The sequence below is a fragment of the Theropithecus gelada genome, chromosome 10 (genome assembly GCF_003255815.1).
Source record: "Theropithecus gelada isolate Dixy chromosome 10, Tgel_1.0, whole genome shotgun sequence".
Taxonomy (NCBI): Eukaryota; Metazoa; Chordata; class Mammalia; order Primates; family Cercopithecidae; genus Theropithecus; species Theropithecus gelada.
Genome location: NC_037678.1, coordinates 28,536,597 through 28,561,757, shown reverse-complemented (window position 1 = coordinate 28,561,757; position 25,161 = coordinate 28,536,597). Strand labels below are relative to the sequence as shown.

The 25,161-nt window shown below is 51.8% G+C and overlaps 1 gene segment (V, D, J or C); it reads left to right on the top strand.

The window, feature by feature from the left end:
• Window positions 1–25,161, top strand: part of LOC112633745 — a 674,114-nt gene that overhangs the window by 593,894 nt on the left and 55,059 nt on the right. Inside the window, 1 exon segment of the V gene segment in view lies at window positions 18,396–18,400. Within this exon segment, the coding sequence occupies window positions 18,396–18,400 (5 nt within the window).

Sequence of the window (25,161 nt, the reverse complement as noted above, 5' to 3'; positions counted from 1 at the left end):
TTTTTTTTTTTTTTTTTTTTTTTTGAGACAGAGTCTCGCTCTGTTGCCCAGGCTGGAGTGCAGTGGCGCGATCTCGGCTCACTGCAAGCTCCGCCTCCCAGGTTCCCGCCATTCTCCTGGCTCAGCCTCCCGAGTAGTTGGGACTACAGGTGCACACAACCGCGCCCGGCTAATTTTTTGTATTTTTAGTAGGGACAGGGTTTCACCGTGGTCTCAATCTCCCGACCTTGTTATCCACCCGCCTCGGCCTCCCAAAGTGCTGGGATTACAGGCGTGAGCCACCGCGCCCGGCACCTGGCATATTTTTAAAAATTGTAGAGATGAGTTCTCACTATGTTGCCAGGGGTGGCCTCAAACTAATGGTCTCAAATGATCCTACCACTGCAGCATCCCAAAGTGCTGAGATTACAGTCCTGGGCCACTGCGTCTGGCCTGTTCTTAGGTTTAATTTCATATATTTGACTGAATGCTGTGAACACCACTGCAAGAAGTTCTCATTTGAGATATAATTTATGCTGAATTGTGACTATTACAAACATTCAGGGATAACCAGTCATGCATTATGGCCCTAGATTTTTTTTTAAATGTGATTTGGCGAATGACTTTGGAGAAAATGGCAGATGAAAGACCTCCAAAAATTATTTCCACAAAAAAATGAGAAAACTGGCAAAAAGTTATCACCATTACCACTTTTTTACTATTACCATTTTTTTAAGAGAAAGGGTCTTGCTCTGTTGCCCAGGCTGGAGTTCTGTGATGCAATCATAGCTCACAGCAACCTCAAACTTCTGGACTTAAGTGATCCTCCCACCTCAGCCTCCTAAATAGCTGGGACTACAGGTATGCACCACCGTGCTTGGCTAAAGTTCTCATTTTTTGTAGAGAGGAGGTCTTGCTATGTTGCCCAAGCTGGTTTTGAACTCTTGGACTCAAGCAATCCTACCACCTTGGCCTCCCAAAGTGGTTGGATTACAGGCATAAGCCAGTGCGCCTGGCCCATTAACATTTTTAGACTTCAGGAAATTAGCTAAAAGCCTGTAATAATCCAGAGGATGTTCATTGTAGGGGGGAAAAAAAAAGAAAAGGTATGTAATCTCACAACAGTGAGTTTTGTGGCAGTTTAATTTTTCTTTCCCCTGTCTCCTGCTCTGCAGTTCCACAGTAACCCAGAAAATTAAAGTTCACATTTACGGTGAACACCAGCAACCCAACAGCAGAAAAGCTGGATCTCCCTCAAAGCTTTATTTCCAGGAATTATCACAATTGAAGTGTTTGGTGGTTCTCTGTAACACCTGACTTGCTAGACTGCATTTGACCTGCCTTGGAGCTTGTCCAAGGCAAAAAGCTTTTCAATCTGGCACAATTGTGAAAAACAATGACAGGGGCTGGGTGCAGTGGCTCGCGCCAGTAATCCCAGCACTTTGGGAGGGCAAGGCAGGTGGATTACTTGAGGTCAGGAGTTTGAGATCAACCTGGGCAACAATGTGAAACGCCATCTCTACAAAAAATAAAATTAGCCGGGTGCAGTGGTGTGCACTGTAGTTCTAGCTACTTGGGAGGCTGAGGCAGGAGAATTACTTAAACCTGGGAGGTGGAAGTTGCAGTGAGATCATGCCGTTGCATTCCAGCCTGGGTGCCAGGAGAGAAGTCCTGCCTCAAAAAAAAAAAAAAAGATAAAAGAAAAAAAATTAGCCAGAGTGGGGACATGTACCTGCAGTTCCAGTGAATCAGGAGGCTGAGGTAGGATGAGTCCAGGAATTTGAGGCTGCAGTGAGCTATGATCTTGCTGGGTACACTCAACCTGGACAACAGAGCAATACCTTGTCTTAATAAAACAAAATACAATGACAGGCAAATGTTTAACTTTGTGGCTGCTTGACCTGGTGGATAACAGCTGGGGCAAACAGTAGACTAACTAAAAAGCTAAAAAGGAAGGCTAAAAAGGGTAATGAGATGCCCATAGGGGTTTGAAATGCTCTGACACATTCCTGGGTATCTATAAAATGCAAAGGTGCACCACGCTGTGAGAAGAGGGGCTCAGTGTGCCTAAACTGCTTTTATAAAACACTGTAGGTTGGGCGTGGTGGCTCACACCTGTAATCCCAGCACTTTGGGAGAATGAGGTGGGCAGATCACCTGAGGTCAGGAGTTCGAGACCAGCCTGGCCAACATGGCAAAACCCTGTCTCTGTTAAAAATACAAAAATTAGCCGGGTGTGGAGGCGCATGCCTGTAGTCCCAGTTACGCAGGAGGCTAAGGCAGGAGAATTGCTTGAAACCAGGAGGTGGAGGTTGTAGTGAGCTGAGATTGTGCCACAGCACTCCAGCCTAGGTGACAGAGCAAGACTTCATCTAAATAAATAAATAATAAATAAACACTGTAGCTTGTGCCAAACAGATTTTTCTTTCTGGGATAATGGAATTTTGATGTGAGCTAGGAAGAGGACACCAAGCCACCAGTCCCCACTCAAAACCCTGGACACTCAGTCTCTATGAGCTTCTCTGGCAGACAGTATTTCATACATAATTGTCACAGTCATTGTTGGAGAAATGTGTGTCTGTGTGATTCGTTTGGGCAGGAATCTCGAACGCTTGTGCTTAGTTTCAAGTGGACTTTGCTACGCATACCTTTTCCTGTTGTTTATTTTGCTTACTAGTGTGCTGTGATAAATCATAGCAATGTGTATGACTACACATTGAGTCCAGCGGGTCCTCCCAGAGAACCACTGAACCTGGGAGTGTTGGTGTCCCAACACAGGTGGCTACACAAGAAAAAAAGCAATCAATAGACACTGTCCCTGAGGAAGTCCAGACACTGCATATGCTAGAAAAGACTATATGACCTGCTTTAAATATTTTCAAAGAGTTAAAGGAAACTATGTTTTGTTTTGTTTTTTTTCTTTCTTTGTGTATATACCTAGTAATGGGATTACTGGTTCAAATTATATTTGTGCTTCTAGATCTTTGAGGAATCGCCACACCGTCTTCCATAATGGTTGAACTAATTTACATTCCCACCAACAGTGTAAAAGCATTCTTTTTTCTCTACAACCTTGCTAGCATCTTCTGTTTCCTGACTTAATAATTCTCGCTCTGACTGGTGTGAGATGGTATCTCATTGTGGTTTTGATTTGCATTTCTCTAACAATCAGTGATAATGAGCTTTTTTTGAACATCAGAACACTATGTTTAAAGAACTACAAGGCAGTAGTACAATTATGCTTAACTGAATAAAAATAACAATAAAGATGTAAATTATAAAAAAGAACCAAACAAAATTTCTGGAATTGAAAGTAAAACAGCAACTAAAAAAATTTACTGTGGGAATTTCTACTAGTTTCCTAGAGTTGCCAAAACCGATTACAAAAATCTGAGTGGCTAAAAACAGCAGAGACATGCCTTTTAGTATTCTTTGTAATTTTATGGATGGGAGGTGTTAGATACAAGAACTCATCAAATAGACTCTTAGTGTGAGGTTTTATCGGGATCTGGAGGAGTTAGGCTGTGCTCATATTGTCACTGTTAGGTGTCAGAAGCTAAAATGAATTCTGGTGTCGTCTTTTTTTTTTTTTTGGAGATGGAGTCTCTGTCGCCCAAGCTGGAGTGCAGTGGCATGATCTCAGCTGACTGCAACTTCTGCCTCCCAGGTTCAGGCGATTGTCTCACCTCAGCCTCGCTACTAGCTGGGATTACAGGCACGCACCACTACACCCAGCTGATTTTTTGTATTTTTAGTAGAGACAGGGTTTCACCATGTTGACCAGGCTGGTCTTAAACTCCTGACCTCAGGTGATCTACCCACCTCAGCCTCCCAAATTGCTGGGATTACAAGCGTGAGCCACCGCGCCTGGGCATGTTTTCGTCTTCCCTATTGTTTTGGGGGTTCACTAGAGACTTCTTCACCACAAGGTCTGAGACTGGCAGTTCCTTCTGTTGCACTCCCTGTAATATACAGGGGTCCTGAGGATGGAGTGGTGTGGTGTGGAGGGGGGAAAGTGTTCTCTAGTCCTGTGATAAGTCTTCTAGGGAGTCCAAGGCCCTGTGCTGTGACCTCCAGAAGTGCCTCTCAGTTTTCCCCTCTTTGGTGAGATTGAAAGGATAGAGGCAATGTTCTGCAAAAATAGTTGTCCTTCAGGGCAATTTTTCACTTTTTTGAAAACATTTTTTATTTTCAGGGGTTTTGGGGGAGCAGGTGTTATTTGGTTACATGAGTAAGTTCTTTCATGATTTGTGAGATTTTGGTGCACCCATCTCCTGAGCAGTATACACTGAACCCAATTTATAGTTCTTATGCCTTTGCATCTTCACAGTTTAGCTCTCTTTTATGAGTAAGGAGACTGGAATACTCTGGGCATATTTCAAGACTTGCTCTTTTTCTCCCCCTGCTGGAGGCACAAAGGTATTTTTCTCTTATCTTCACCCTGAGAACATTACAGTGGGGGTGTTCCTGGAGATTAAATGTATGATCATGTGAGGACCCCCATAACACAGCCCCTCCCTCCAGAGTGTTCACCTCTCAAGCTGGTCCTCATGGAGCCTCCCGCAATCCACCAATTACCGTCTGAAATTTGCCTGCCCAGGTACTGGCTCCAACACAGGCCTCTGCTCATCTGAGCTGTGATTCTCTGCATCTGCTGTCTTTCCAACTTACAGAGCCAGTGGTCCAGCTGTGATCTCACTGCTCTGATGGATCTAAGAAGAGTTGTGGATTTCTAGTTTGTTCAGCTTTGTTGTTGTGAGGACAGGAGTGATGACCTCAAAGCTCTGTACGTATTAGCCTGCAAACTGGAAGCCCCGGAGGGGAGAGTGTCTTAGAACAGCATTGCACAGGCCTCCCAGATCCTGCTAAGGTGGCAGCTGTGGTGGTGGCCGGGGCAAGTTTGGAGGAACCTACTTTCCATAGGACCCAGCACTCCGCTTCCTGTACAGCTGACCGAGAGAAATCAAAACCAAACTTCCTTTTCCACAGACATACTAGGGCGAGGCTGGGTTGTCTTTCTATATTCAATCAAACAAGACATTGAGACAGATTGAATGCAGGAGGAGACAGGAGAATCCAATTGTCCTTCATTTTGCAAAAATGTACAGCAAGGCCACTCAGTCCCTTATTTATTTGTTTTGGAGATTATAATTATTTCTCTTTTTTCCTATAATGCTATCCTGAAGCAGATATTATAGTTATTTTTCATAAAAGAATATTTGCATTTTCATGTGTTATTTTTCAGTCAATTAATGGTTCTCAATTGCCCATCTGTCATTTCATATTTAACTTTCTGTTTTTGAAAGAAATTCAGAAAAGCTGCAAAAAGTAAGCACAAAAGTCCTAGCGGTCCTTCTGTTAGCTTCTAATGGCAACATCCTGCATCACCTTAGTTACAAGTGTGGAAACCAGGACATTTGCACGGATATATGATTAGCAAATAAACTGCAGACCTTACTTGAATTTCACCAGTTTTTCCATCGCTTTCCTTTTTCTGTTGCAAGATCCAATCTAGGATTCCACACTGCATTTAATTGGCAGGTGTCCCTTGGATGCCTCATTCTGTGCCAGTTCCTCACTGTTTTCTTGTCTTTCGTGCCCTGGCAGTTCTGAAGAGTACTGGTCAGGTATTTTGTTGAGTGTCTCTGAATTAGTGTTTCTCTGATGTCTTCTCATGATCAGATTGGCAATTTGCTTTTAATGGAGAGGATACCACACATGTGATGCTGTTTTTTCCTCAGCGTGTCACATCAAAGGGTACCTGATGTTGCTGTGTCTTGTTTGCAGGGTGATACTCACTTGATCACAAAGTTCGTGCCGTGTCTGCTATATTTTCTTATGGAAAAGTTAGTTATTTTTTGGTGGTGTTAACTTAATCTTTCTTTTTTTTTTGGAGATGGAGTCTGGCTCTGTCACCCAGGCCGGAGGGCAGTGGTGTGATCTCTGCACACTGCAACCTCTTCCTCCCAGGTTGAAGTGATTCTCCTGCCTCAGCCTCCCAAGTAGCTGGGATTACAGGCACGCGCCACCATGTCAAACTAATTTTTTTGCATCTTTAGTGGAGACAGGGTTTCACCATGTTGGCCAGGCTGGTCTCGAACTCCTGACCTTAGGTGAACCACCCGCTTTGGCCTCCCAAAGTGCTAGGATTACAGGTGTGAGCCACCATGCCGGGCTGGTGTTAACTTTAATAGGTAAAGCATACTCCGGAGACAGTATGTTGAGGTTATGTCAATGTCCTGCATCTTAGAATTCTGCGTAGAGATTTTAGCCTCCTCGGAAGATTCTTGTCTGCAACAGTGATTCCTGTATTTCTTGCTTCAATGTGATTTTCTGTTTCCCTCATTCTTTCTACATTTATCCATTGGAAATCTATAAGGATGACTGGTCTCTTCTTCTACACTTGTTTATTCATTCAGTTACTTACATCTGTATAGACTTGCTGATACTACTTAATTATATGGCTTCTAATTTAATACTATCAATACTCACTTTCTAGCTGGGATGCTTTCAGTTCTGGTCACTGGGAACTCCTTCAGATGGGCTCCTGTGTCCTTTCAGCTTGCTCCATCTTTTAGTGAGCACCTCTTTTCCTCTGTATAACAAGATATTTTGCATTCATCTTGTATTTTTTTTCCCTCAGCTTTGAAATCAAGTCCTTCTTCAGTGAGACCTGGCTCTTTTGATTAGAGGACAGCTCTTACTGTACAGAAAACATTCACGGAAGTCATTTGCTGAAGGACGGAGCAACCCAAACCCACACAGCTCCCAGGCCATAGCACAGAGTTTCTGCCCCAGGAAGGGGTGTGACAGTCTGAAAAGACTGGTCCTGCGTGAGGGGAGTGACTTTACTAATCAGAGCAGGAAGAAAGTTCTGCACCAGAGCGTAATTGGAGCCAAAGGGCATCACAGTAGCTAGCAGTCCTCCGTGGGAGTTTGTGCCCCCTGAAGCACAAAGGTCTGTACCTGTTTGTCCCCTTGCGCCTGAGCCTGAGTGCAACTCCTGGGCATGGGGGGAAGGAATGAAGTTTGATTGATCTCTGAGGCCCTGGCTCTCAGCACAACCGCCATCCACGAGGCCTCTGAGGACTGTTGTGGAAGGAGTCACCAAAGGAATGAATCCAGCAAGCCAGGCCTGACTCCAGGAAATAACTGAAGGAGAACTCGCACAGGGACTAAAGCGTATTTTGCGTAATATGGACTTGGACATCTGGTGTGTAAAGGCTAGGTGTTAAACATCCTACTACGCACAACTCTCCTCCCCTAAAGAATTAGCCATCCCCAAATCTCAGTAGTGCTGAGGTTGACAGCGCTTGGCTTACATCCTGCATATTAGATCTGGAGATCTGGGAGAATTGGGTATAACACCTTCAGTGATCCACGGGGGGGATCTGCAGCCATTGTGGGCGCCTGTTTTTCCCGTGACCTTTGTGTGCTCGTCTCTCCTTCCAGTATCTATTGTGCTGCCCCCTACCCCCCAGCCCCCTCCACACACACAACCATCCAGCCTCCTGCCATTGCCAGCAGGTGCCTTGCACAAGTACCTTGCCGCGCTAATCCGTTAAGGTCGCTCTGTCACTCGCACCTATTCTTTACACATGCACGCACTCCCTCAGGTTTAAAAGGTGCATTGCCCAGCAACAGAAGAAACTGCTTGCTTAGGCTTTGGCCGAGTTGGCAGCTTGATGAGGACGCTCAGAGCTCAGCTCTGGAGAATTCGAGCATCCAACCGTACCCCGCTGCTCCCAGGAGCGGTTACCTGGGCACTCTGTGCCCCTTATTCCTGTCCCTGCCTGCGGCTGAGGACCTGCTAGTAGGGCTCAGTTGCCTGGAGCCCGTTCAGCCCATCCCCCAGTTCACTTTGCTTGTGGGATCTCCTGGTTGCTCCTGTCCCTGGACGGAGTGGCAGGCCATCCTACAAGTATCCAGACACTTGGCATCAGTGGTGTCAAGACAATTCCGAGAAGGTTTTCTGTGATCCTTCAAGCCCTGCGTTCGTTCCTGGTGATCCTGCCTTCAATTTGATTGTACAGGTACCACAGCAAGCCAGTGCTGTGTGCTCCAATTCCAGGGCGTCCTGCAGCTCAGCCCCTGCACTGAGCACAAGGAATCTCTGTGGGGCCCAGGAGCAGGGAGTCACCCCTTTGGGGCCTACAACACCTGGCTGTCCCCAGACTCGTGTCCAGGGAAGATCGTGTTGAAGGCCCTTAAGGAGAGCGGGGCAGGGATGCCTGAGCAGGACAAGGACCCCAGAGTCCAAGAGAATCCTGATGATCAGAGAAGGGTCCCCATGGTCACCAGGGATGCACGGTCTGCATTTCGGCCCCTGCGGGACAATGGAGGCGTCTCTCCCTTTGTGCCCAGGCCTGGGCCACTGCAGAGAGACCTCCATGCCCAGAGGTCAGAAGTCAGATATAACCAGAGATCCCAGACCTCCTGGACGAGCTCGTGCACCAAACGAAATGCCATCTCGAGCTCCTACAGCTCCACGGGAGGCTTCCCGTGGCTAAAGCAGAGGAGGGGGCCGGCCTCATCCCACTGTCAGCTGACCCTCAGTTCCTCAAAGACAGTGAGGCCAGGTCTCAGGCTGTCCCTTTTCACACCCAGTGTGAAAAGGTGGCAGATACAGCACCAGGGCAGACACTCGCCCCCAGGAATGGCTTCCCCAGATCCCAGGCCTCCAGGCCCCATAGACGCAAGTTTCCCTTGCTGCCACGCAGGCGAGGGGAGCCTCTGATGCTTTCACCTCCATTAGAACTGGGGTTCTGGGTCACTGCTGAACACCTGGACCTGGAGAAGGAGGCGGCGTTCCAGTGCATCAACAGTGCACTGTGGGGTGAGGCCAAGGCCATCTGGGACTGCAGACCCTCACGGCCTTCCCATGCTTTGTCCTCACTTGCAACAGGGGCTTCTGGTCTGCCTGCTGTTTCTAAAGCACCCAATATGGATGCACAGCAGGAGAGACACAAGTCCCAAGACTCCTGGGGCCCGGTGCCCCCCTAGCATCTGCTGCAGAGGCTCCCTCTACAGCTCCTGTGTCTGGGAAGCAAAGACCACCAGGCCCTGTTCTCCTTCTCAGATTCCCTTCCTGCCACCTGTTCCCACTCCCAGGACTCAGGCAGGTCACCTCGCTGATTCCTGCCCCCTCTCCAGTTGCAAGCATGGAGGGCAGCATGAGAAGCCCAAGGCCTGGCACTTCTGGAGCCAGTTCCAGCCCTGCAGCCACACCCACGGGCTTTGGGAGCAGAAAGCCAGCCCCAGCTCTGAGTTCCCTCAGAAGAAAACAGGTAAACAGAAAGGCCCCGAGCACCACCCATGGCAGTGGGGCATGAGGGGGCCTGAACACCAGGGGGCCCCCCAGGCTGAGCACATCCATGGTGACTGCGGGACCTGGCACAGGGAGCAACTCTGTTGGGTGGCACTTTTGTCTTTACTTTCCATCACATCCCTGGGGGATCATTTAAGCAGACACCCCCAATTGCAAGTCAGGGACCCAGTGCCACTGCAAACAAGGCAGGCTGCATATGCAAGTCTGGGCCGGCCTCTGACCCTAGCAACCCCACTTCCCACATGGGCACAGCAAGGAGGAACCTGGCCTCTAAGGCTCCCTCGTGTGCTGTCAGGGGTTCTGCTGGACACAGGTCCAGTGGGCCATCGTCCAGCTCATCCTTCTCCACATCGGGCTTTTGAGCCCATCATAAATTCCTTGCCTAGAGTGAGGTCCAGAAGAGTTTTCTCTAGGTTTCCTTCTAATATTCTTGTAGTTTTGTATCTTATGTTCAAGTCTTGGATCTACTTTGAGGTGATTTTTGTATATGCTGAGAGTTAAGGGTCCGGGTTCATTCTTTTGCATGTGGCTGTCCAACCCTCCCAGTACTATTCATTGAAAAGGGTGTCCTTTCCCCAGTGTGTTTCTGTCGGCTTTGTCAAAGATCAACTGGCTGTGAACCTGTGGCTGTGTTTCTGGGTTCTCTCGTCTGTCCCATTGATCTAAGTGTCTAGTTTTATGCTAGGATTATACTATTTTGGTAACTACGCACTTGTCAAACATTTTGTAGTTGTAATTTGCAGTGTAATGGAATGCCTCTAGTTTTGCTGTTTTTGCTGAGGATGACTTTGGGTCTTTGAGCTCTTTTTTTTTTTAGTCCTTTTTTGTGAATTTTAGGACTTTCCAATTCTGTAAGTGGTGACATTGGTATTTTGGTGGGGGTTGTATTGAATCTCTAGACTGCTTAGGGTAGTGTGGTCATTTTAATGCTATGAATTCCTACCATGAGCATGAAATGATTGTCCATTTCTTTCTCTCCTCTTAAACATTTTCTCAGTGTTTTGTAGTTTTCCTTGTAGAAATCTTTCACCTCCTTGGTAAAATGTCTTCTGTGGCATACATTTTTCCATTTTGTTGCTATTGTAAATGGGATTGCCTTCTTAATTCTTTCCCAACCAGACCATTATTGGTGTGTAGAAATGCTGCTGATTTTTGCTGTTGTTGTTGTTGTTCATTCTATATCCTGCAAATAGCTGTATTAATTTATTTATCAAGTCTAGGAGTTTTCTGGTGGAGCCTTTACATGTTTCCAAATCTAAGATCACATCTTCATCAGACAAGGATAATTTGATGTCCTCTTTTCCAATGTGGATGCCTTTTACTGTTTTCTCTTGCCTGATTGTGTGATGTCGAATAGGAGTGGTGAGAACTGGCATCCTCATCTTGTTCCTGTTTACAGAGAAAATGCTTTTAACTTTTCTCCATTCTGTAGTAGGTTATCTATGGCTTTGTCATATACAGCTTTTATTATTTTCAGGTATGTTGGGGTTTTTTTTGCTGTTAGTTCTTTATTTTTGTTTTTTTTTTTTTTTGAGACGGAGTCTCACTGTGTCTCCCAGGCTGGAGTGCAGTGGCGTGATCTCGGCTCACTGCAAGCTCCGCCTCCCAGGTTCACGCCATTCTCCCGCCTCAGCCTCCCAAGTAGCTGGGACTACAGGCGCCCGCCACCGTGCCCGGCTAATTTTTTGTATTTTTAGTAGAGACGGGGTTTCACCATGTTAGCCAGGATAGTCTCGATCTCCTGACCTCGTGATCCACCCGCCTCGGCCTCCCAAAGTGCTGGGATTACAGGCTTGAGCCACCGCGCCCGGCCTTGTTTTTTGAGATGGAGTCTGGCTCTTGCCACCAAGGCTGGAGTGCAATGGCGTGATCTTGGCTCACTGCTACCTCCCTCTCTTGGGTTCAAGTGATTCTCCTGCCTCAGCCTCCCGAATAGCTGGGATTACAGGCACCCACCACCACGCCCGGCTAATTTTTGTACTTCTAGTAGAGATGGGGTTTCACCATGTTGGCCAGACTGGTCTCGAATTCCTGACCTCAGGTGATCCACCCACCTCAGCCTCCCAAAATGTTGGGATTATAGGCGTGAGCCACTGGGGCCAGCCCGGCCATTTTCAGGTATATTTCTTTTATGCCTAGTTTGTTCCTTTTTTCAAGACATGGTCTCACTCTGTCTTTCCCGTTGGAATATAGCGGCACCATCAGAGCTGCAGCTTTGAACTCCTGGGCTCAAGCCACCTCAGCCTTCCGAGTAGCTGAGACTACAGGTGCCCATCACCAGAGCAGGCTAGTTTTTGTTTTTATTTCTTTGTAGAGCTCTCTGTTCCTCAGGTTGGTCTTGAACTGTTGACCTCAATTGATCCTCCCAGCTCAGCCTCCCAGAAGCACTGGCCGAATTGACAAAGAAGAGACACCGTCTGGCCCAGAGTCACATTTTAACATCACATTCTCACTGCTGGGCTCAAGTTTTGGCAGTGACTGAAAACCCTAAGGGGGAGTTTCTGGTCAGACCCTGCCCAGTCTGTGCATAGGAGGGGAATGGAAAAATGGCCTGTGGATGGTTCTTTTGGAGAACTGACCAGACAAGCACTGAGATGCCGTTTCCTGGAATACAGGGCTGTGTGATGTCCAGCCCAGCTGCCAGGTCCAGGGCCCTCAGCACCATCTAGTTTGGGAGCTCACCCAGAAGTGGCCTCGGTTGCCCAAAGCAGCTGGTCTCCCTTCCGATCTGGTCCCATTTGAGAGATGCACTGGGCCCCGTCTTCCAGGAAAACATTTCAGTGCGTGCTTGTCTTTGTCCCCGCACTGGCTGGCCTCTCTGTACCGTGAGAACTTGGATTATGCAAGGCTCTGCCAGTCAGCTGAGCATCACGAAGCAGCTCTCTTCTGTTCCAGTGAGGCCGACCAGGCTCCAGCACCCCTGCCCCGGGTCTGACTGTTCTCCCCCCACCCGGAAGTGACCCCCAACCCAATCCCGCTCCCTGTCTTCTGGCAGCTGCTCTGGGGAGGGGCATTTTGGCCTCAAGGGCTTAGCGTGTCATTTTCTGTTTTCTGTTTATCTTTCCAGAGCTGTTTGGGACAGCCCATGTGTCAGTCCATGTACTGCTTCTTTGGAAGGCAATTGGGGCTTTCTTTCAGGAGTGGGTATAAAAGTTCTTGTGACATTTGTTTATGAAATCAGCCTTCACTACATGGATAGGACCAGCATACTTCTGCGGCATGACTCTGCCATCTTACAACATTTATTTTTTTATTTTGTATTTTATTTCTTGATTTCTTTTGAGACGGAGTCTCGCTCTGTCTCCCAGGCTGAAGTTCAGTGGTGCAATCTGGGCTCACTGCAACCTCCACCACCTGGGTTCAAGTAATTCTCCTGCCTCAGCCTCCTAAGTAGCTGGGATTACGGGTGCACATCACAATACCTGGCTAATTTTTGTATTTTTAGTAGAGATGGGGTTTTGTCATGTTGCTGGAGCTGGTTTCAAACTTCTGACCTCAGGTGATCGACTCGTCTTAGCCTCCCAAAGTGCTAAGATTACAGGCGTCCATTTATTTATTTGAGATGGAGTCTTGCTCCGTATTTATTTATTTGAGATAGAGTCTTGCTCCGTCACCCAGGCTAGAGTGCAGTGGCACAATCTTCACTCACTGCAACCTCCACCTCTCAGGTTCAAGCAATTCTTCTGCGTCAAGTGTTCTGAGTAGCTGGGATTACAAATGCCGGCCACCGCACCTAATTGTATTTTTAGTAGAATTGGAGTTTCTCTGTCTTGACCAGGCTGTACTCGAACTCCTGACCTCATAATCCACCCGCCTCAGCCTCCCAAAGTGTTGGGATTACAGGCGTAAGGCACCGTACCTGGCCACATTTATCTTTTTATTTATTTAGAGACGGTCTCACTCTGCACCCAGGCTGGAGTGCAGTGGCGGCATCTCAGCTCACTGCAGCCTCTGCCGCCGCAGTTCAAGCAATTCTCATACCTCAGCCTCCCAAGTAGCTGGGACTACGGGCTCCTGCCACCACACAGGGACAATTTTTTCATTTTTTGTAGACACAGAGTTTTATCATGTTGGCCAGGCTGGTCTCGAACTCTTGACCTCGTGATCTACCCACCTCGGCCTCCCGAAGTGCTGGGGTTAGAGGCATCAGCCACCACGCCCGGCCACATTTATTATTTAGAGACAAGGTCTCTCTCTGTCGCCCAGCCTAGTGTGCAGTGGCGCCATCTCAGCTCACTGAAGCCTCTGCCTCTGGGGATTAAGGGATTCTCATGTCTCAGCCTCCCAAGTAACTTGGACTACAGGCACCTGCCACCACGCAGGAATAATTTTTTCAATTTGTTTGTAAAGACAGGGTTTTACCATGTTAGCCAGGCTGGTCTCCAACTCTTAACCTCAGGTGATCTGCCTGCCTCGTCCTCTCAAAGATTACAGGTGTGAGCCACCGTGCCCAGCCTCTTACTATATTTAAATAATGTGGTGGCTTTATTTAGTAGAAACCCCATCTCTACTAAAAAACGAAACAGGCCAGCGGCAGCCCTCGCCTGCAGACACCAGATTGGGCGGAACAGCACACGGCACTGGCGAGGAGGGCAGAACCCAGTGTGGACCCTTCTGCCTGTGGGAGGGGCTGCTGAGGCCTGCGGAGAGGCCAGGCTGGAGGCTCGTCCCCTTGTCCAGCCCTTGGTGTGGTCTCTGCCAGGTTCCCAGCCCACCAGTGCAGGGCACCCCTGAGCCTGCTGCTGCCACGGGCCTGTCTCTACCCAGGACGTCCCCACACCCTCGCAGTGTCAGGGAAATGGTCGTGGTGGGGGTAACACTCCCCAGGCAGGACTGTTGAGAGAAGCTGAGAAGGGTCACACTGCAGGCAGGGGCCCATGTGACAAGCCCCTCTCACCCGGAGAGAGCTGACCAGGCAGCTCACGAGCAGAGCCACATCCCCGAAGTTTGAGAAAGGTTCTGGCTGGGCTCAGCCTCCTCACTGGCCACAGGCAGCCTTTGTTGTGTGAGCCTTGCTCTCCTGGGGAGGCTGACAGCTGATGTGGGCATTGCTGAGAGTAACCTGTGGCCCAGTGGATGTAGCCAGGTCTACTCAACCTGCACTTAGTACCTAAGTAGGACCCAGGCTGCACGCCCATCTCCAGCCCAGGGCAGGTCCCCTGTAAGCTGGCTGAGCTACTGAGGCCAAGGCAGGAGGTGGCTGACAACACCCACGGCCCATGCGGAGGTGGTGGAAAGGCTGGACTCAGCAGCAACACCAAATCCCAAACCACGCAGAAACCACCCGAGACTGAGGGGCTCGTGCCAGAGCGGTGGACACAGGTAAGAACCCAGTCCCAGGTTGTGTGTGGTGGGAGTCCTCCCAGTCCCAGGGCTCAGCACAGCAAAGGAAGACCAGCCAGGTCACCCTGGTGGCCATCTGTCCTTGTCCCACCTGCAGAGTCAGAACAGCCTCTCCCCAGTGGGCATCGTCTCTCTCTGCCAAAGCAACAGCGGTCCCTGCCCCAACCAGACTGCGCCCCTCAGTAGAGTTATGGTTGCTGCTCCAGTGCTCACCGATGCCCTCGGTGAAGTTGGGGTAGAACGGGTCAGTGAAGAGGGGCTCGGGCAGCTCACGGAAGTACAGCTTCAGCGTGCCTGCGATGGCGTTCACGTCCATCTCGCTCATCATCACCGACACGTCCTTGTTATCTGGAAAGAGCACGGAAATGCAGCGGCCTCCTTCAGGATCCCGAGTGAGTCTCCCACCACCCCTGCCTTGGCTAAAGCACCGTCCCTGCCACACTGACCACTGTGCGGGTCCCTCCCCGGCTTTGAGCAGCTCATCTGACCCCTCCCAAGAGCTGTGCGTAGTTCTGTGTCTGCAGAGTTGATGGGGCTGCATGGGCACTCCCATTCCTCTCCCCTGCTTGGCCCGAGGTGACGGCCAGGAGGAGGCCAGCACGGCAGGACACAGTGCCTGTGTGGGAATCGGGTGACTCTGCCCTGTACATAGCAACCACCCCTGCGCCAGTGTCTTCTGATGGCAGGAAGGCTGTGGGAGAATCTGGTTTCAGTGTTTGAACCAATGTGTTCCTTCGGACCCAATGGGTCACTGGTGCTTACTTCCTCACTGCAGGCCAGGTCTATCGTGGACCCCCAAAGGGAGCTGAAACTACCACAGGCCCTCCCAGGGGTGCTGGGCATTCTAGGGGTCCTAGTCAGGGTTGGTGGTGAGTGCTGCACAGAAGGGTCTGCAGGCACAAAATCCTGTTGCTTTGCAGATGCTGGGAAGGACCGTCTAGGGCCTCTGTGTCCTCCTCTGGCACTTGAGGCAGGTCCGGGTCCTTCATAGCCTGTGAGGGCTGGTGAGATGGAGGCGGAAATGCTGCAGCCCCAGCGTGAGCTGGATTTCATCAGTGTCCTCTGCCCGCCACATCCTCACACAGGGCAGTGGACAGACCACACTGAGTCCTGGGCTTCCATCTCCTGTCCACCCCCAAGGCAGCAAGGCCAAGGCCCCGCAGAAGCCCCTGGTTCACCCCAACAAGTGGGATGGGTGGGTACAATGGTGTAAAAACTGGCTTCTATAGAAGCTTTTTCTACAACTCGTCTTTTTTTAAAAAATAGTAAAACAGTAAATGAAGAAAAGACGAAAAGAAGGATGTGACATGCTCGGGCCACGGAGTGCTCTGATATATCACGGACACCACCGCCCACACCTCCATCCCGTCCTGCGCAGGCCGACACTCACTGACGTCGAAGGCTGCCTTCCATCTGCACACCCGGAGGTGAAGTGAGGATGGTAACGAAGGTACCCAGGTGTGGGGCTGTGCACAGAGCCTTGTACATGCCTGTTCTCCTTCTGCAAGCTCTGTCCTCATTGCATGTACTTTCTCAGGAACTTTTCAGGCAGCCAGGATCCCTGTGAGTCGCTACACATGATCTTTGCGGGGAGGTCAGTAGGCCTCTCTAAAGTAAGCACAGGAAGGGCATCTGACAGATTCCAGGCCTGGGGTTAGCAGCCTGTGCCCCCAGCTGGGGGATCAGACCCGGTGTTCCTGCCACCCGCGTGCTGTGTGAGAGGAGAATCCCTGACCCCTACCCTGGGCCTGGGTCTTAACACACATCCGAGGAATGAATGAAGGGTTGCCTCAGCACCAGCGCTCTGAGTCCTGCGCTGCTAAGTGCTTTTCTCTGAGTCTTAGCACTGAACAATTCCAACGCTGCCACACAGGACACTAGAGTAAGAATACTTCAAAGTTAGAACAGAGCGCTGTGCTGAAGCCTTTAGTTCCGTTTTGCAACTGGATTTGGGAGCACATCAAAGCTGCTTCTCAAGCCACCCTCATTAGCAGTGGTTATTTGGGGGAGCTGCTGCTGGAGTCCTCACTGCTCATGCCCAGAGCCCTCCCAGAGTGCTATGCAAGTGGCTGCCGTGCAGGTGGGGGTGAGCGTGCTGTTTAGACACACAAAGGAGTGCAGGGTATGATTGATGGAGGCCCCGGCCCACATGACCAGCAAGTTCAGAGGCCCAGCTGGATTCCATCCTGGGGAAGCAAATGAATTCTCAGAGGAAGTGGTCTGTGTCTGCAAGAACTGCTCTCAAACCAAACAAGTTTCTCTTGGCAACTGACTCGTGACAAAGGGGCAGGGGTTATGGCCATTCAACGGGAACCTGGGACCATGACAAATTCCAAGCAAGGACAGAAAACCCTGCACTCGGGCAGTTCCTGGAGCCAGCCCTACTGCTTCCAAGCAAGGCGGCAAGGACACTCCTGAGCTGGTGTTGAGTAAACACAGGAGGTAGCTGAACACACCAAGTGTTCCCTGGGGCCTGACCTCACTGTGCAGCGGCCACGCACAGAGAGGAGAGACCCACACATGCTCCTCTCTGCAGAAACAGCTGAAGGGACACGCACCCTCAGTGCATGAGCCCAAGCTCCTCCCCACTCACTTGGTGGCCACAGCAATCTTGACTCCAAAGACCCCTGTCTGTTTTCGGGATGGCATCCTCTTCAAGCCGAACTCCCTGCTGTTGAACTTGATCAAAAGCTTTACTTCAGTCTATAGTGGGGAGAAAGGGCACAGTCCTCTGATCTGTGTGGTCCTCAAAGCCCAAGGTCCCAAGGGCCCCTGGGAGTCTCATCAAATATTTCCACCCCCAAGGCATGCAGAGGTTCTCAGCATGGGGTAGGGCTGCCCCTCAGGGAATCCCCTAATCTACTTGAGCAACGGCTGGGATTGTTGAAGATGGTGTAAAGGACTGGCTTCTGCAGAACCACCTCCTAAAATCCCCATTGCTTCTCTTGCTTGCTTGGGTTTTTTTTTAGATACAGGATCTTGCTATGTTGCCCAGGCTATACTCAAACTCTTGGGCTCCAGTGATTCTCCTGGCTCAGCCTCTAGAGTAGCTGAGACTATAGGTGCACTGTGCCTGTCTTTCCCTTTCTTAGTGACAAAAATTAAGTAAGAAAGACAGAGTAATACAAGAAAAACCCAAGAATCATCAAATATTAACATTTTACCATTTATACCCAGACCTTTTTGGGTGTGTCATTGCTTCTAAGGTCTAAACCTTTCTGGGGTACCTAAAGACAAATCAGAAGGCTCTGTTTCTACATGCAGCCCCCAGGTCCCCCAGTGGAGGCCCCACCTGTCCTGGTGGTGCCATGAGACCTTCGTTTGAGGAGGGATGCTCAGGGCTGGCTGGCAACTGTATCCCAGCCAGTGAATGACGATTCCCGTGCATGGCAATTCTGCTCTTCGGGGAACCTCCCTCCTCCAACCAGGCTCCGTGTCAGATGCTGGCTGAGGCTCAGCCACCTCTGACCGATTTGAAATGAACAGAGGCCACCCTACCCTTCTGGGGGATGTGGGTGCCAGGAGAATCTCATAGACACGTACCCTATTCATGGCGATGACAGCACACTGTCAGTCTCTGTCCTGCAGGGCTTGTAGGTCCAGCTGAAAGCAAGGAGTCATGATTGGCAGAGGCCCTGGGGTCTGTTCACAGGCCCCACGGGGCAGCAGCCCATACCCGCCATGTCTGCAGCCCTTAGGGGAGAGCCCGACTGCAGCCAGCATCTCCATCGAGAGACTAAGCAAGGTAGAGTAAGGAGGGGCCTACCAGACACCCCTGGAACCCAGGGCCCCACTGCTCCCAGAGCCCTGCTGCCTGGGGCTCCCACCCCCTCCTCCCTCTGCCCCTCCCAGTTGGGAGCTGATGCGCAGGCTGGCAGGCTCTCTCCACCCAGCTCCCATCACCACGGGTGCTATGTGGAGCTCAGTGAAAGGCGAGTTGTCCAGCAGGAACTTCAGTAACAACTCCTGGGGGCCTGGTATCCACTGCTGCTGTCTGGGGAACTGTGGACGCTGTTCTCCCCCTGCATGAACAGCTTGTGGCAGGAGGAGCCTGCAGGCCACACCAGTCCCGTGGTTTAGAATCGGGCCCAGAAGGACCCAGAGCCAAGCCTTAAATCAAGCAGCTGGTGAGGCGGCCGGGAGGAAGCCCCTCTGTGACCCCTCTTAACTTCTACCCCCACCCAGCCCTGTCCAGGCAGCTAGCCTGCAGGAACTTGTGGTTAATGTCACCTGAACACAGTCTGTGCTGGTACGAAACACCCTGTCATGACCAAGCTACACGTCCCCCGTCCGTGAAGGCTCTGTCTCCCGTTTTATGGGGAGCACCAGCTGTATGTCAGCAGTTCCTGGGCACACAGAGACCACTGGCTGGGCTGGGTGAATGAGCAGTACCATCTTGTTAAAAATACACCTTCCTGGGCTCCACCTGTAGAAAACTGGACTCATAATCTGGGTGGGACCTGGGATTTGCACAACTAGAAACCCCAGGTAGTTCTGGAGTGAAGCCAGGTCACGGAGCCACCATCTGACTCCAGACAAGGCCACTGCATCTGGCCTTGTGTTTCCACCCCTTGATGCAGGTGATGGTTCATTTCAGCCACAAGGCAAGCTGCCTAAGAGCAGGGACCACACCTCATGATGTCTGCACACATTCAGATGCATGCACACATACGACGGTGCTGATCACAGTGCCAGGCCTAGAGAGGGACTGAGCACAGGCATCAGGTCCATGGTAAGGCAGGAGAATCGCTTGAACCCGGGAGGCAGAGGTTGCAGTGAGTCAAGATCGAGATGGTGCCACTGCACTCCAGCCTGGGGAAAAAAAAACAACGTATGGAAAATGTTAGCACAAATGGAGAAAGTTACCTTAAGCCTTGAGAGCAGGCAGGTGCGGAAAGGCAGGCCTGGGCGCCCTCCCAGCCCGAGTGGGCTCAGGAGGCCCTGCATACTCTGATGGGGGGTGCTCTGAGGGGCAGCAGGGGTCCTGGTGGAGACTGCTGGCAGGAGAACCCCAGAGCCATGAAGCCTGGGCATGGGATCACATTCTCCTGCATCTGCTCTGCGGACTAAGAAGCCAATTCCCTCAAAGTGAGGAGTCCCACTCACTGGGAAACAGTTTTTGGTTCAGGCTCCCCACAGGCCCTGGGAAACTCTCAGCTGTCCTGAAAGCTCTGTAGGGTGAGACCCCACCTTCCCTCCCACCCCTGAGAAGGGCCTCCACACAGTAGGTGCCGAGTCCATGCACGAGAGCAGGTGGTGCTGGGGCCCCTGGGGCTGAGCACCCCGAAGCCCAGGAGTTCTCTCCCTGGTATGTGTGGGGTTCACCTTGGGAGCAGAGCTGAGGTGTGCTGGCTGCTCTCCCACCTGCGGACACACCTACTCTCAGTACAGGCTGGCAGGGGCTGCCAGGCTGGGGAGGCTGTGCCTGGGCTTTCCCTGGGTACTTTGAAGTAAAGGGTGTTCTTTGCTGAGGCAGGCATATCACTTGAGGCCAGGAGTTCTAGATCAGCCTGCCAACATGGTGAAACCCCATCTCCAGTAAAAATAACAAAAACACAGCACAGTGTGATGGGACACACCTGTAATCCCAGCTACTTGGGGGCTGAGGCAGGAGAATTGCTTGAACCCGGGAGGCAGAAACTGCAGTGAACCAAGATCACACCACTGCACTCCAGCTTGGATGACAGAGCGAGACCCTGTCGCAAAACAAACATGCAATTCTATAGGCCTAGGTATTCACAAACCATGTTCATCAATGCGCGTTTTTAACCAACGTGTAGATGGTGTACATGAGGTGAGAGTTCACCTAACTGAAAATTGGCATCTTTGTGGGAATATTTCAGAAATAGGAAGGTGAGTCCCATGGGAGGTGCTGGGGGTGGGCCGGGTGTGTGGTGCCTTTTAGCTTCCCCGTCTCTGCTGAGTACGTATCCAAGGACAGGCCCTGGACCTGAGGCTGGGCCTGAAGGACCCAGCTCTCTCGTCCCTGCCTGAAGTGTGTGCCCAAGTTAGCTCCACCGATGCCCCTGCTGTGGCTGCCCCGCCCTAAGAGGCAGCAAGGAAGGTGGGTAACCCGGGGGTCCAGCCCCGGACCCTCGGTTCATTCAGACGTCCCCACACTCCCAGCGCTCCCACATGGCCTGAGCATCCTGGTCTCACAGCAGCCTGCAAACCCCACACCCCTCCACTCCAGGCTCAGGCGCAGCCTTGCAGCCTCTCCCCTCTCTCATGGCCCGTCTGCACCCTGCCCTCTGCGGGTGGACGCCAGCTCCCAGCCGGCTATCAGTGACTGAAGGTCCTTGTGATTTCCACGTGGTGGCTTTCATCGAGGGCTCGGAGGGCAGAGGCCCTGGCTGAGTGAACAAGGCTGACAAGGTTCATGGCTGTGTTCTGGATGCAGGCCCAGCAGATGTTTGAGGGGGAGGTGGTGAGCCTGGAGGCCTTCTGGAGCACGGGCCTGGTGCAGGCACTGAGGCCCATGAAGGTCATAATTTTGCCAAGAGGCGGGGCCACCTTTGTGATGGACCATTTGGAGATGAGCTTGAGCAGGTGTGTGTGTGTGTGAGACCCATATGCATACACGTGTACAGGCAGAGAGACTCAGAGTGACCCAGAGAGACAGATAACGGACAGAGAGGGGGTAGTGAGAGAAATGGAGTAGCCTCTGGCTGAGCGGTCCACACAACTTCCCAGTTATCAGAGGCAGGACCAAGAGTTCCATCCTGCCATTTTTAATGGAGATAAAAAGTTACTGCTGTATATGACTTTTTTTTTTTTAAATTAGTTTGGCTGTAATGAGGCTGCATAAAATAAGTATACATATATTTTGAAACAGTCTCACTCTTTTGCCCAGGGTAGAGTGCAGTGGCACAATCTCGACTCACTGCAACCTCCGCCTCCAGAGTTCAAGTGGTCCTCCCACCTTAGCCCCGTGAGTAGCTGGGACCAGGTGCCCACCACCACAGCCGGCTAGTTTCGGGATTTTTAGTAGAGATGGGGTTTCACCATGTTGGCCAGGCTGGTCTCAAACTCCTGACTTCAAGTGATCCACCCACTTTGGCCTCCCAAAGTGCTGGGATTTCAGGTGTGAGCCACCGCGCCTGGCCTTCTTTATACTTTATAGCACATTAATGCCAGCTAACTTTGGGCAGAATGAAGCTGATCTATGAATTATCTGGAGTTCTTACATCATTTTTTTCTTTTTCCTTTTTTTTTTTTTTTTTCTCTTTGAGATAAGAGTATCACTTTGTTGCCTAGGCTGGAGTGCAGTGGTATGATCTCAGCTCACTGCAACCTCCACCTCCTGGGTTCAAGCAACATTCTTGCTCAGCCTCCCAAGTAGCTGGGACTACAGGCACCTGCCACCACACCCAGCTAATTTTTGTATTTTTGATAGAGATGAGGTTTCACCATGTTCGCCAGGCTGTTCTCGATCTCCTGACCTTGTGATCCACCTGTGTTGGCCTCCCAAAGTGCTGGGATTATAGGCATGAGCCACCACGCCCAGCCTCTATGTTTTCTTCTGATAAAGTCATACATAGTCATTGTATAAAATGTGGAAAATACAAACTCACGTGAAGACATAAAGCCACAGTAATTCCATCAGCAAAGAACGATCACTGTGAACATTTAGGCATATGATTATCATCCCAGTCTTTTTTTGTTGTTTTTGAAATGGGGTCTCACTGTCTTGCCCATGCTGGAGTGCAATGGCACGATCTCGGCTCACTGCAACCTCCACCTCCCAGATTCATGCAATTCTCCTGCCTCAGCTTCCTGAGTAGCTGGGATTACAGGTGCCTGCCACCTCACCCAGCTAATTTTTGTATTTTTAGTACAGACAGGGTTTCACTATGTTAGCCAGGCTGGTCTCAAACTACTGACCTCAGGGACCCCCCCACCTCGGCCAGCCAACGACCCTCACTGGGGTGCACCTCCTGGGACTTGAGCTTCCATCATGGGCGCTGAGCAGACCCAGTGGGCTTCCCCTGATGTGCCAACCCAAGGAAGCCCCCTGGTGCCCACACTGGCATTTTCTGGCACCTCCAGTGGTTCACTGGTGCTCACCTCACAGCCCTCCAATCTGCGGGGAGTTGGCCAGTTGGCCTGGCTGATCCCAAGCAGCAAATGGTGCTGCTCCCAGGAAGGCTGACCCCAGGCTTGGGCGGGGTCTGCAGTCCTGGCCTTCCCCCCGGGAAGTAGCTGACCTGGCTGTGGACTCCTGCACCCAGTTTGGCAACCAGGGGTGGGGGAGACTGGCCTGGAGGGTCCATTCTGAGAAGGGTCCTGAAGCCAGAGATTCCATAGCCCAGCCCCACTCAGGTCTCACCTGGGCTCTTGGGTGCTGTGTGCCGTGTTACTCTCCAGTCGCTTAGCATAATTCAGGGCTGCTGCTGAAGCTCGGGCAGATCCCAGCTGCAAAAGGCAGTTCCTTCCTTGAGCTGCAGAACGTGGCTGGAGGAGTTGGCTCAGCTCAGGGTGAGGATTCACACTGGGGCTGAGTCCAGAGATGAGTAGGTGGGAGGGTGTAGGAAGGACCCCAAGCCCCTTGAGGGAGAGGCTGGAGACAAGGCTCTGGTCTGGCACTGGGCCCTGCAGGGCTGTTGGGTGGCTGTGCCAGGGCCAGCTGGGTTTTGCCTGAGTCCTGGCAGGGGCATCCATGACATGGTCGGGCAGTGGCCCAGCAGTGGTCATTGGGAACATTCCCCGGGTGTCTCAGGGGGTGTCGCAGAGACCAGCTGTGCCGTGAGGCTCTCGTGCCGTTACACAGGAGGACACCAGATCAGGTAAGGAGCTTCAGTCAAGCCTGGCTTGGTTTCTGCATCCTCCCTGGAGGGGGATCCCCTGCCTGTGCCCCCAGCTTTTGTTTGGCTGAAAGTTGGGCCTTAAGGCCCCAAGTATCTGAGGGCTCTGGGTCTCTCACCCCAAAGTCCAGGCTTAGTTTCCTCCCAGAGGATCCTCCTCCCCCAGGACCCCACAATGACTCAGGCCAGTACTGTGAGGTGCCTTGGTGGGCTGCGAGGGAACAACTGGCTTCTCACAGTACCAGGAGCTGGACCGGCGGGTCTCCACAGGGCGCCTCTGACTCATGTCCCTGTCCCACATAGAATGCTGTGGCCTGGAAGCGCCCCTCAGGAAGTCTTTGTGTGCCCCCCATCCTAGACAGAATCAGCCCGTCTGTCCCTGCCCTGCCCCAGGGGTCGTGTCCCCAGCCCCAGAACCTCCCCCAGGGATGCTGGGCTTCTGAGGGTACAGGTTCCAGGGAGACAACAAGCTGTCCCATCTGGCTACCCCACCCCCACAGGGTCCTGTGCCAGGCAGGCGCGAACCGGCAGGTGGCTTTGAACCTCGGCGGTGTCTTGAGGCAGCAGGTGCCCTGCCCCTGCGCTGTGGCCTTTGGATGCCTGGGTTCCACCCTTGACAGCCCCTCACTCTGCACTCAGAAATCAGCGCAAGGCTGCCAGGGGCTCACGGGAGCCCAGAGTGCGCCCAGCCCAGGTCCTGGTCCTCTATCCAAGGCTATTGTCTGACCCAGCAAGTCTGTTGAGCGCCTACTGTATATGCATACAGTTGAGGGAGAATGTTGTTCCGCCTCCACATTGCACACTAGTCTGGTCCAGAGAGCTGGACCAGTTTAGGGGCGTTGGGGCCCATCCCCCAGGGCATGGCCACACCCACTGGGCTTTGCCCTTGCTGGCTGCCCCCACCTTGCCCTATGCACTCTCTCCAAGCCTTGGGCAGTGCTCCCTGCCAGCCTTCTCGGAAGGCCTCCCTGACCTCCTCACTGCAATCCATGTCTCCCATGATGGTCCTCCCTCCTGACCCCCTCGCACTACCGTGTCACCTCGTATCAGCCTCAGGGGCCACCCTTCCTTGCACTGTCCCAGGGAAGTACACAGGACAGCAGCCGAGGGGACGGGGAGTGCCCAGGAACATCATGGCCTGGCCCCAGTGGTCTGCTCTGCCCATCCTGACCCAAAGCCTGGGATGACCCCTCGCCGGAAGGCAAAGGAGGGCTGGATCGGCAGAATCCATCTCCTGGGAGGCAGCTCCCACACGCTGACTGTACACAGCTCTTAGCTTTCTGAAGAGCCAACTAAATTGTTTCAACAGCAGAGGGGTTCCTCTCTTCTGCACTGCAAGCTGAGGGCCCAAGAGTTCTTGCACCCTACTAGCTGCCCCTCAGCCTGGGGCTGGCCCCAGACAGCTGTGGACGCCCATATGCCTGAGGCCTGGTGAGCTTGGCGACCTGGGACCAGCCTGTCCGGCATCCCTGGACTCAGCTGCCTGCTCCAGGGAGTGATGCATCCGACCCAGGCCTGGCCCCAGGTCCGCGACACCCTCACAGGCCCCAACCAGGCCTGGAGTGTTCCTCCCCCCACTCCACCGAGAACACAGGGCGGCCCTGAACCTCCAGCCTCCTCCTCCCCCATTTTCAAGTCCACTCCCCGCACTGCCGCTGTGCTGGGGGAGCTGGGGACGTGCGGGGTGTACAGGGGCCTAGGCATGCC